Raw genomic sequence first — 13,303 nt, forward strand, 5'->3', positions numbered from 1 at the left:
ACGCAAGATCGCATGAGCTGAGAATCTATTGCTCTACGACCAATTCATGTGGTTCGTTAGCCTGATAGAGGTGATGGAGAGATGGGTCATCCAATCACCTGCCAAGTCTTTTTTGAAAGTGCCTGCCCTTTTCCAAACAGTTTCTATGATGTCCCAGATGGTTCTGTCTAACAATCCATCTGGCATGTCAGGTAATGGAGTGGCCTTTCATGCACGTCACCCAGTCAGTGAGTGTGAATCCATTACTATCACAAGCATGTAATGTAAAGCATGTAAACTACTCACTTACTTCAAGAAAGCTGACAAACAGTATAGGCAACAAATGGGACATAAATAACATTCTTGAGGTTATAAGTAATGATTCAACACACATTTAGCCAAAATAGTCTCATGCTGGTGTCATATTAAAAATATACATGTTTATTTCAAGATCTCAGGAGGTTTTAATGCCATTTTAAAGGTGCTTCTTCACCGGCTGCATTATCTTAAAGCTGCAGTATGAAGGATGGAGCAGAGAGCAGACTTAGCCTGAAAATTTGAACCAGCACAAGTTCCACGTCACTCCCCCTCCCTCTCCGCTGCACTCATGCCCTGCCTTCAAGCCCCTCCTCCCTGCGGTGTCTGCGTGGCTGCCGTGACAACCGGTAACGTTAGCCTTAGCATCGGAAACAAGCTAACTCTGCCCAGCCGCTACATCACAGTCGCTAACATACCATACACACTGTGTTACTGTAACAATCACCATATTCGCTGTGCTTAGCTATGGTGGCTGTTTCTCCGCCATAGCTCTCACTTGCCTCCTGACGCCGCTCACAGAGCTGTTTGACTGAGCGGCAGCCGGCAGCGTGAGTGAAGGGAGGGGGCGGTTCGCAGCGTGTGTGAGTAGTGATTGACAGATGTCTGACACTCCATTAGATGCTCCTCTGGCTCTGATTGGTTGTTTTGTGTCGGGCACGGTGGATTCTTGCAAATCGCAGTAGGAGCAGTAGGTGGGACCAATGGAGCTGCTTTTTTTTTTTTTTACAGATTACATGTTTCATGTGCTGCTGTCTGGGCATAGGGACAGTTTTAGCAAATATGGCAAAAAACTACTTTTATACAAGTTACCAACTGCAGCTTTAATGATAGCACTTTCATCCCTAGTGTGACCTCGAATCATCAAAAATAATATAATCTCCACTGTACTATTACAGCTACTGTCAGGACATGCCGTTCCACAATCACATTAAACATCTGTGGACCAACCACGTCCACGCCACCTTGACCTGTAACTGCTTTCTCACCATATTGAAGACGGCCATCACCAGGATGAGAGCAGTGGTCGTCATGGTGAGGACCAATCTTAGCCAGGGGTTATTGGTGACGATGATGCGGGAGGAAGTGGGGAACCAGGTTAGAGAGCAGGAGGAACCCTTCCTTCCCTGCTGAGGATGCAAAGAAACAGAAACAAAAAGTCAACTGGAGAAGCGAGTTATGTTTAGCTGAGAAAAGACTAACTTTTTTTGCTCTTACCTAAGAGTTTCTACATCTTCATATCTAAGCATATTATAGGTTGGTTCTGTTTTTTCCATAAAAATAGCTGAACTCTTTAGACATGAAAAACAATTTTCCAAGAAATGTGTTTGATCATGATAGCTGTGTAATGCACATTGTCACAGATAGAATAGACACAAACCCAACAAGTGCATGGAGCTACACACTCATCAAGTGTGATCTCGCTCTCTGTTCTCACTGAAGCGGCGTAGAAAGCTGGTATCTGGGTTGGGACAGACCCAAGTTTATTGAAATCCACATTAATCAGTAGTGACCCACTTACTGGGTGATAATACCCTCTTGAGAAGCAAGAGGGAAGAAAATGGGCTCTTAGGGGAGAAATCATTTATTGATTGTCCATAAAACACTTGTGACAGGAAGCTGTGGCAGCCAGTAAATAACACCCATCCCTCCACTTAACAAACAGCAGCAGTGAATTGATGGATGACGGAGAATAAAAGATAGATCAGCTCATATAAACCTTGTATAGAATGGCTGCTGGGCTCCTATGAGACACGTCGTTGTTGAGTTACAAGCTTATCCTGTATTCCAAAGGGTCTTAGAGTAAAAAGGTTGTGCTTGTGTGTTTAAAGAAGACAGAGGAAGAAGGGGAAGTATTGACTTTGATAAGAAGGATCTCATTCCACACTTTTCTACATGGAATTTTCTTCCATTGATCATCAAGTAATTACTGGTACATGGTTTAGTGCTTACTGGATAGCTCAGGTGAAGCGATTCGCCACCGATGCAAAAACCAGTGTGAGCACAAATGCATTCACATTTTTCGTCTACTTCTACTTTTTTTCCTTTTGTGCTCAGTTTCAGTAATGGGCCTCTCTATCTTGTTTGTTTATTGGCAACAGATCACTTCACTTCACAAGTGACTGGTGGAACATTTTGTAGGTTCGAAGCTGAACTCAATGCTTGTAAACAAGCACAGGAAAATGAACTCATGTAAAAGAGCGGAAAGGCTGAATTACCACGCTGTGAAACGTTTTGGTCATGGACCCTTGGGAGGCATCAAATTCAAAATGTGAAACAACACACTTTATATTAAAGCCACAGGCTTTAGGGGTGATTCAAAAACAGAAGCAAAATCTCAAACAGCTGAGATAATTACCACACCAATGCATGGTCAGGTGTCAAAATCCAGAGAATGCAAGTGAAAATAGAAAAACAAAACATGTACATGATTAGATGAGCAATGCAAAGAATAGATAATGCAATATTTCTTTCTTTTACAAATAAATCTTAAATGATGCACTGTATGAAAGGTCAATATTTTGTCTTGTGATACTTATTGGCTCAATAATTTCCACGATCATTAGAGACAAAAATAGGAAGATTTGTAGGGAGTACAAAGAAAAATGTGGTAGATTATTAAACATCAGACACTGCATGATGCTGCATATGAGGAGATTCTGAATGAATCTCAAAGAAATTAGTTTGACCATTCCTAGTTTCTTATTTGTATAGAACTAACAGATATATGTAACTGATGTATGTGTGTGTGTGTGTGTGTGTGTGTGTGTGTGTGTGTGTGTATATATATATATATTGTGGCATGCCGTTCAGGAAATTAATCTTTGAATATATTGAATGAAACTGTGAATATATTGAATGAATCCTTGAATATATTGACTGAAACCTTGAATATATTGACTGAAACCTTGAATATTTTGAATGAAACTTTGAATATATTGAATGAAACTTGAATATGTTGAATGAAACTGTGAATATATGAGCGAACTTTGATTATATTGAATGAAGCTTGAATATATTGAATGAAACTTGAATATATTGAATGAAACTTGAATATATTGAATGAAGCTTGAATATATTGAATGAAACTTGAATATATTGAATGAAGCTTGAATATATTGAATGAAGCTTGACTGACATCAACAATGCACTGTCGCCATCTTGCAATTAGTATCGTGTAATGTGTGGATACTGCTGCAGCAAGAGGTGACATGAGTCAGTCAGCATGGGACCGCGTTGCTGCAATTTTATGCAACGACAACATGATAAACTCATTAGCAAATGCGTGCCAAAATCCGGATATCCATAGGCCTACCCAACACCGGACAACCACTTCTGATGAAGAAGTTCAGTCACTTTTTAATCGTGGCAGACCTCCAACAGGCCAGGCAGCTTATTTAAACATTACTTACCTCGGCCTTCCTCTCTGAGATGCAGAATGTGTGCCCATGCCATGCGCTTGTACATCAACCTCCAGCTGGGATGTTATGTCCACCAACATCTCCCTTAGAGACTCGCAAATTCCTTCCAGAATGACGCATAATGTTCTTTCAGCAATTTTTTGTTGAACATTATTACCCATAAGCACTATGAATGCTGCAACAATGGAGATATGATCCTCAAGGTGACGCGATATAGTTTCCAAACTGTTAGTGTCATTTGGAGTATAACCAGTTGCAAAAAAGTTTTCCAGTTCAAGAAAGTATTGGAATATTTCAACTGTTGCCATTTTGCAAAAGAAGGCAGCGTTCAGAAGGCTGTCACTTTGATGAAAAGGACACAACTAGGTTTTTTATTTCATTCAGTGTTCTCAGTTTTGTAGAAGCATATTAAAGCTTCATTCAATATATTCAAAGTTTCATTCAATATATTCAAAGTTTCATTCAATATATTCAAGTTTCATTCCATATATTCAAGTTTCATTCCATATATTCACGGTTTCATTCAATATATTCAAGGATTTATTCAATATATTCATGGTTCATTCCATATATTCACAGTTTCATTCAACATATTCAAGTTTCATTCAATATATTCAAAGTTTCATTCAAAATATTCAAGGATTCATTCAATATATTCACAGTTTCATTCAATATATTCAAAGATTAATTTCCTGAACAGCATGCCACAATATATATATATATGTGTGTGTGTGTGTGTGTGTGTGTGTGTGTGTGTGTGTGTGTGTGTGTGTATATATATATATATATATATATGACATGTTTTTTTTAAGTTGCAGGCAGTTCAACAGGACATTTTATGAAGTGCTTAGAAGAGCATTGGTTAATGACATCAACTTGTACAGAATTTTTAAGAAAAAAAAACAAAACATCTTCTATATTTTTGTGTGTGTGTGTGTGTGTGTGTATTTTCACTTATAAATACATACAAACCCACCAGAATGTGACCAGCAAAGCAAAGCAGCAGGATTAATGCCAACAGCAGGAATGCCAGGCCAAAGGAGATCCCCAGCACAGCAGTTCTGCAACACACACACACACACACACACACACACACACACACACACACACACACACACACACACACACACACACACATTATTCTAAACCGTCTTGGCACTGCTCGGCCCTCTGCAGTGACATCCAGGGCAATACATGTACTGGAGATTCTAATGTACCTAAGACCTGCAATCCATTTACATTAAGCGTAACTGTGGATTGTTTCATAATGCAGTTAGGTTCATGATCATTTTCTCGAAGGAGAAACACCATATGGCTGATTTCAGGTCCCTTGCCATAAAACAGATGATGTCACATTTAGAAGTGCAGAGCGATGCTGCAACAAACAAGGCGAAGATAAAAAGAGGGTGAGAGAGAGAGAGAGAGAGAGAGAGAGAGAGAGAGAGAGAGAGAGAGAGAGAGAGGTGAATTAGACAATCAATGGCCTCTCAGATGCTGAATTACACCTTTGGCTCCCTGAGGCAGTAAATTAGCATGCCCATGAATTTCTCTCCTCGCCATTAAAGAGACGACACACTTTGATTCACCCGATGTATAATCACTACCAGACATGGTGCCCTTTCATCTCGATCTGCTTTTTAGCATTCTGCCTTTTGCCCCCCTGCCTCTTTCATTTCAGTGCAGTCCTGTTGATGAGACAGCTGGCGTCAAATGGCTTTTTCACATCAACCCGCTGCCACAGCTGGAGTTTGCTGATGCTACGAGTGTAAATCCTGTGAAGGGGGCGCAGACTCACTTGGGCAGGACGAGGACCTGCACTATGAATATGCAGCAGAAGATGAGGCAGGCGCAGGTGACGTAGTACTTGAAGGCTGGTAATGTTGTGGATCTGTACTGTTGAGAGGAGATAATTGAAAATTGAATGAGGCCAGAAATTGGGTACATTATGAAGATACGTAACACAGCAGCTGTAAAACATGCAAAGACAAAATGAATACCGATGGCGCACAGTTCAAATATACCAGACAGCTATGTGGAACGAAGCTAAAAAGGATAAATGATGTGAAGGTTGTAAGGTTGCAGACTCCTTAATGACTTCTGTCTCACTGACACCTATACAATTGTATTGATTTGTCTCCCCAGTGAACAGTGCAGGCTGGTGGTTTGTATGCATTTGCCTACCTCTTTCTCCAGACCTTTGTTGTGAAAGAACAATGAGATCCTCTGGATGTCCTCAGACTTCAGCCATTGTCTGGAGGCACAATCGAGCAGACAGATTGAGAAAACACAGAAGGACGAGGCCCTCCCAGCTTGTTTGAAGCATATTGTTGGCGTCAAATTCAGAATAAGCACATATTTACAAAAAATCAAAACATTAAATATGCTGTCTTTGTACTGTTTTCAACTGTTTGTCAAAAAGAATCATCACATTGTGATTTGCATAACCGCTGCAACAGATGCAGAAATTGGACGTGCGGCAGTCGCTTACTTCTGCGAGTTGATGCCGTCGATAGTGCGAATCATTCGCTCGTTGAGTTCCTCCTCAAACCTCCTTCTTTGAGATTTGGACCTGCATGGAAAGGGAGACGCAGAATGAAAGTGATGAAATGCCGTCAGTGCAGAGCGATTACATGCGACGCAGCATTGCTCCTGGCTTACCTTTCTCGTCTCTGGAAGTGGTACTGCCCCATTGGAACGTCCTGAAACAGGAATGGGACCATTCATCCATTCATGACTGAGATTCTCGTCGGTGTGTGTCTTTGAAAGCGAGTGACGACTGAATTGTACTTACAGTTGTGTTGATCTTGCCGTTGTCTGTGGTCATGCTGTCTCGATGGTGGAGGTTGGCGAAGGGCTTGGCGGCGCCCCAGGACTCCAGGTATCGGGTCATTCTGACAGACGCCCTCATCTTCCCGCCGTCCAGAGAAGGACGAGAGCGCACACCCAGCAGAGGGCTGTGCCTCTCAGTCTGGGAAAACCAGCAGGAATAGAGAAGGACACACACAGTAGGCTTCAGTGGCAAAACCCCTGAGAGCACCGAAGTGAACAGCTTGAGACCGCAGTTCGAAATGTTTTCCTCTCATTGTGTTGATTAATGTCATGCAAACAATGGCCATTGTGATTACCATAGGTGAGCCGCAGTGCATTAAACTGAACCTCAGCAAACAATGTTTGAGTTTGATTTTGTCTACGAAGTACGACTGAAAAGTGTAGTTTTCTAAAGAAGTAATCCTCACAGCACTTCAAAACGCCAGATACCGACATTTTGTAAACGATCCTCCAGAGTTAAAAACATCAAAATTCATTTTCTGGGAGCAAAAGATCATTATTCCTTTATGTCTGACCGAGCTGAGCAGTAATTCATGCTCACACTCAGTGGGTGTGAAGTAAAGAGGACGAGGTACTTGTGGTCAAATGACAGCTCTTGACATCTGTGACCTACCTGTCAGTGTTTTGAGCTACTTAAACCACTTTAAGAGAATGATGCAGCTCTCCTATTATTTTGGCATGTATGCTGAGTGCTTCTCTCTGACAAACACCACACCACTTTACAGCTGACAGAAACATTGCCCTGCACTGAGCCATACAGCAGTGAAAGTCTTTTTTTTGGGGGGGGGGTCGGAATGCAGTGGGCAAAACCAAGGAGGAACTGTCCATGGAAACTGTTTGGAAAAGGGCAGGCACTTTCAACAAATAGTTGGCATGTGATTGGATGAACCACCAGCTATCACAGCCCAACTTCAACCGCTGAGATTAATGAACCATATGATGTAACAGGACTCTTGGCGAAGCCAGTGGAGAGAAGAGCAAAAACATCTTTTTCATGAAGAAAAACCTTCAGTCCTGTTCTTTGCTCTTCTTGCTGCGAAGACATGCTGCTACAGCAGCATCTACGCTAACCTCTGCAGGAGTCGCCATTGGTGATTTTGAGCAAACTCTCCCGCTGTCGTCGCATCTAAACCACGCCCGCCCACAGCTGCCGGGACTTGAAGCCTGGCAAGATCTTGTTCGATCTTGTGAATCCAGCTGCCTCTTACCTTGTTCCATTCCTCTGGTGATTTATTGTAGAGAGTGTGACTGAGCAAACATGGCACATAAGCGAATAAGAATTAAAACAGACACTGTCAATAATGGCGGTGTTCATTTCCCACGGGTGCAATAAAGAGCTCTGACAGTGATGATCAATGACAATGACAGTGGAGATGACACCTCCTGCGACCCATGCTCCATATTTGGCCTTGATCCATTCATGGGCTTCTTGAAAATGTCACTGACCACCCACAGCCTTGTTTCCAATATCTGATAAGCTATCTCCAGCGCATTAAATAAAGGCCACAGAGCAGCATCTTCTCATATTTTGCAGAGACCTCCTAAGATAATAACATTATATTGAAAGTTACCACACTGTGTATACCCAAAGGCTCAGTTTGGGCGAAAAACTGGTGGTTTGGCGTGTTACTGTCGGGCTGCATGGCGCCAGAGTAAATTAGGTCTCTCTACTCAAGTGTTGCATTCAGAGGTGGGATACCAGATCTGAAAGACAAGCAAACAGGGTGAGTGCTAGTCTGTCATGAAATGCTCGAATACACTGCAGCGAACAGAGGGAGCTATTAAAAAGGCAGCTCATAACATGCAGCTCATATGATGGCCCATATAACCTCTCCTTCAAAACCAAACACCCGGTGGAGTTACAACAACAGATTGTTTGAACGTGGTGTCCACTGATGACAGAAGATGTCAGCACACATGATGTCTCTTTCTGACATTCTGCTCATCACAACCGTATCAAAGAAAACACGCTCCATCACTTACATTAGCGGCTTCTGTGAAGGATTCGTGAGCTGTTTTGTTTTGTGTATTTTTCTTGCAAATCCCAGTGCGAAATGCTGCTACTGAGTTGAACATCTGCACTCTGAGAGTGCTGAAACTGACTTTCAGGGAAAGCTACCAATCCGCGGTCAAGCCCTTTGGAGAGCAATCAGACGATGAAAAGGAGAGAAGGAGCCAAAGGATTGGATTTGGAGGAATGCAATGGAAAGCGTAACCCTGAGGTCTGTGAAGCAAGGAGATAGTGAGCGCAGGACGCCTGAAGGAGGAGGGTCTCACTGCACATATTTAAAGAGGTGGTTGCATCTTCGCCAAGTGATGGAGAGATTAGGAGGGAAGAGGACTGTTAAGCAGGGTTTTTAGTTTGCTGAGCCAAACACAGAGCACACGCTGGATGCCAACAACATATTCTATACAGAGATGTTCTCGGCAGATCGCTCAAATGTCCTTAAACAGCCCTTTACTCCGTCCTGGTTGACTGGAGGAGCTGCACCGCGTGTCACAGTGCCTCAAGCAGCGAAAAGGGATCCGTTCTCCTTAGAGTAATTGACTGAACCCCGGCCTAGGTGTTCATTTGATAACATACCGTCATTGGTTCACGACGCGCTAATATTATTTGCCAGCATGAGAGTAAATCTAATATTATTTGATTCCATACTTGACATTGTCAGAGTTGTTTAGCGGCCCACTGCGCTCCAGGCAGGATGGAAGGATGGCGTGGGATTTTTTTTTGTGTAAACCTGCCCTGCATGTTGAAATGTTTGGAAAGCTGTGGTGCTGAAAATAGACCCTCATAGTTTTGCATCCAGGCTCATTATATCATCGCGACCCAAAACTCATATAAGCAGTTAGCGCCGCGGCAAAGAGCGAGTGTGTTTACTGCCCTGCATCTCTACAACTTTTCGTGATAGAAAAATAGACATTTTTCGGCGAATCGAAATGAAGTGATGGCGACACGTTTTTCCAGGGTTAGGGAGAGGGGTTGGACAACAGAAAGACCGTTGAATAAACAGCTCTTTGACACACACAGCTGCAACTAAGCTGAAACATTCTGAGCTAAGTTAGGATTCACTGTGGGGCTGTTATGCTGGGATGCATTATAACGTCACATAGAGATGCAGTTCATTTCCCATCTTTCTTGTGTTAGAATAAACTTTTCAGTGGCTCTTTCTGACTGTATGTGAATGTATAGAACTTTGTAAATGATGGTGTCCGACCTTGGGGTTGATGACCAGGAAGGTGACCACTCCATGCTCTTTCAGGTAGGAGTCTCGGGTCTGTCCATCTCCAGGCTCCACCTTATAGGAGCCCTTTAAGTGCTCCAGCGTCACTGAAGAGATGTGGACCCTCCTGGAGATGAGACAGGAAGGGATAAGAGGACAGACATGAGAGGTTAAGAGCCATCAACAGGTTGATCAAATATATTAGTTACCTTCTGGCTTTATAATACGCCAACCTGCAGTTCTCATTTTTTCGGCTTTGTTTGTTACCAAACAGTGAGGGATGGAGGAATATGTGTTTTTCAGATATCTTTCAGCATGCATAAGAGGAGACAAACCATTAGCAGCCCAGTGAGACAATGCGGTGACACTGGAGAGCTCATTTTCAGTGAGCATGCACATAACCACCAGCACATTTCCCCATGGCTTGTTACAGTGCTTGGATGGCAGACCTAATGGCCACATAACAAGCATAGAGCTGGTGGTCAAATGAGGTGGCTGTAATTGTCTAAAATGTTTAGGATGGAGTAGAATCTCATGTTCCGTGTCAGTCTGTAAATTTGTGTATTTTCGAATGTAAAGCAAGTTGGTAATGAGGCGAGGAAGAAATGATTCAGTGTTGACTGTGCTCGGTCTTGGTGCTGTTGCAACACATCAATATGTTGTTCCCTCAGGTGTAATGTCATATTTGGTTTTAAGGGGGTGGTTTACTGGGGTTCAGCAAACACTGGTTTTAGAACACTGACACTGATGTGAATATTTTTAAGTTGTACTGCTCTGTGGTATTTCATGCTGAACCATATTCCACACCCAAGGATTGAAAACGCAGGTGAAAATTCAGCCTCTTTGAGACACTAGCTCTCCACTGAAACTCTAGATAATGATGCTCTTGTACATGTGGCCACCGGGAATTGCTCACTTCTACTTTAGGCCACATGGAACTGCAGTGGAGCAGATGGGAATTCACCAACTTGCTAAAGTGCAAGTCAACATTAATCACAGAGAGCAGAAAGTGTTAGTCAAATCCCAAAGCATAGCTTCCTGTCTGGTTTACAAACTAAAACTGGCAACCTTGCAGGTACATCCCTCCAGTTTGCCAACCACACAATAATTCTAAGGATCTGCAAAGCAGCAGTGCAACCTCAGTGAGATCAAACATTCTTTCAAGTATTGGTAATATCTTACCCTGGCACACCTCCTGCCTCCATATGATTTGCTAGCGTTACGTCATGTGACCACACGTCATACTGCCACTTCCGGAGGCCGATCACGCCACACAGGACATTCCCAGAATGAACGCCAACGCGCATGTTGATATCGACTCCAGTGGCATCGCGGACCTTCCTGTGGAGAGAACAGGGCAGAAGAGGTCATCTTTAAAGGAAAATTATAACGGAAATGTGCTTGTTGAGAGTGTTGAGTACAGAGCAGGAGATGGGACGCAGTTAGCCGTGCTTAGCATAAAGACTGCAGGCAGGGGGAAACAGTTAGCCTGGATGTGAACAAAGCTTAAAATCACACCTCTGAATGCATCTACAGCAAAAAATAAGAGAGATTTATTATAACAGGATGAAATATTTGAGATTGGATCATCTCATTTTCAAGTTGTTCCCATTACAACTAAGACACTGTGTCTCATTTATTGGCAAAGAGATGTAAGAATGACAATATGTGACTATGGGGAAGCACGTGCTGGAGCTGTTTCTTGGCTAATCAAGCATATCCACCAAAAAGTTGAAGTTTTTAAAAATTAATGTGCTTTTTAGCCATTTATAGACTGCCATTACTAATGCTGCCAGTAATCAGCAATGTATTTTGTGACATGTGCCAAAATGATTCAGTGTTTCCTCTGGAATCTAATTCTAACCAGAGCAGAAAACACTGCACAACCGCAGTGAAATACAGACTCTGCCTCATCGTGTCACAAGTGGACGACACTTGATGATGTCTTTAATATAACTGTGGTTAAACGTCAGCGCTGGCAAGCAAACACATTGGCCTAGAAAACTAATGTGTGTGTGCTCACGCCTGAGTAAAAGGCACAGAAAGAGATGAGCAGAGAGGGAATATTTTTTCATTTGTTTGAAATTTGTATTTGCTCAGTTGGGAGGCTTATCATATTGAATTCACATTGTGTTTGCTCTGGAGTTCAAACAGAGCTGAAATCAAGTCTGGCATTCCTTCTGCTCAGTCTGTTTGACAGGCACGTGTTTGTTTGTGTTTCCATTTTGTGCATGTGTGTGTATATGCGTGTGTGAGAGAGAGACAAAGATGGAGAAAGAGAGAGAGAGAGAGAGAGAGAGAGAGAGATCTGGTATTTTACTTGATGGCCTCACACATATCCAAGCCCATCTTCACGCAGTTCCTGGCGTGGTGAGGCAGCGACTCAGGCAGACCGGACACACAGTAGTAACAATCTCCAAGGATCTTGATTCGCATGCACTCGTTTTCCTTAAAAATAGAGGCGTAAAGAGGGGAAATGGGGATTGAGCGTGCACTTACCAACAAACTCTTTAATAACTGTCAACTATTTCACTTATACAATACTGTTTCTCGTGCTCTTCCTCACCTCCACAAAGCCCTCACGCACACACACAGTCACATCCATCAAGCCCAAAATCATACGCCCACACACCTAACACATTAGCTCTTCTTCCACATGTGGGATGTGTAACAGCTCATCGTTGCATCGAGTTTATATAACGACAGCTTCGTCAGGCGGAAAGACAGAGCTGCTGGACACAAAGCTGAGAGAGCCTGACTCAACTGTTTAGACCCGCGAAGCAGAGCACCCGAGAGACTGCGAGATACACTCTGACCAGCCCACACTGCTACAACCTGCAGCTGTTAACAAGCGCTGCGCTCCGGGAAGGTACGGTGCGAAGGCCGAGACTGGCCGCAGGACGCAGAAAACATCTATTTCAAGGCCACACTTCATCTGATTGACAGCTCAAGACAGACTTGTAGTCTCTTCTTGGTTCTTTTGTAATCTGCCCATTTGTGCAGACTATTCAAATTAGACTGATTATTCTGCACTTCAGGTTACATTAAATGAAAGCACTGCTCATGAACCAGACCACTTTATTTTATATGCTTCATGTGCTTCATTTATTCAATTGTAGTGAATTCTTAATCAAAAATGTCATACTGTAATTTCACTATAATGTATTGATGGTGCATGTTTTGCACAGTTTGGGAGGCTTTTGGGGATGAGCTCACTGTGATGAAAAAGGTTCATCTCAAGAGTCATTACCACTACAAACATGCTAAACTGAATGAGCAGCAGGCGAGTTTGGATGCCCGTCAAGCAGCTTTCACAGACCGCATTCTGACAGAGACAGTGTTCTGCTGGCAAGTTTTGTGGTGAGCGAGCTAACAGCTATTTGTGAAGGAGAGCCTTGTTGCTGCAGCAGAGCTGCTAGAAGCAGACAAATAAAAATGTTCCAAAGTGTCAGTTTGTCTGGAATAATTCATAGAGATGAAGGAAAAGCGGATGTGGAAACTCAGTGATAGCAAGTGTGTGTGTGATTTGACCTTCAT

At 42.8% G+C, this 13,303-nt stretch overlaps 1 protein-coding gene across 1 annotated transcript in view; it reads right to left on the reverse strand.

Annotated features, from left to right (window-relative positions):
* Positions 1–13,303, reverse strand: part of adcy2b (adenylate cyclase 2b (brain)) — a 43,625-nt gene that overhangs the window by 11,090 nt on the left and 19,232 nt on the right. The window contains exons 7-16 of the mRNA XM_070984359.1: positions 12,087–12,214; positions 10,949–11,107; positions 9,761–9,893; positions 6,508–6,684; positions 6,375–6,415; positions 6,205–6,285; positions 5,898–5,967; positions 5,512–5,609; positions 4,693–4,777; positions 1,284–1,424 (exon numbers count right to left, since the gene is read on the reverse strand). Of these exons, the coding sequence (XP_070840460.1) occupies positions 1,284–1,424; positions 4,693–4,777; positions 5,512–5,609; positions 5,898–5,967; positions 6,205–6,285; positions 6,375–6,415; positions 6,508–6,684; positions 9,761–9,893; positions 10,949–11,107; positions 12,087–12,214 (1,113 nt within the window). The remainder of the gene's footprint in view (positions 1–1,283; positions 1,425–4,692; positions 4,778–5,511; positions 5,610–5,897; positions 5,968–6,204; positions 6,286–6,374; positions 6,416–6,507; positions 6,685–9,760; positions 9,894–10,948; positions 11,108–12,086; positions 12,215–13,303) is intronic.

Source organism: Chaetodon trifascialis, chromosome 17 (assembly GCF_039877785.1).
Source record: "Chaetodon trifascialis isolate fChaTrf1 chromosome 17, fChaTrf1.hap1, whole genome shotgun sequence".
NCBI classification, from domain to species: Eukaryota; Metazoa; Chordata; class Actinopteri; order Chaetodontiformes; family Chaetodontidae; genus Chaetodon; species Chaetodon trifascialis.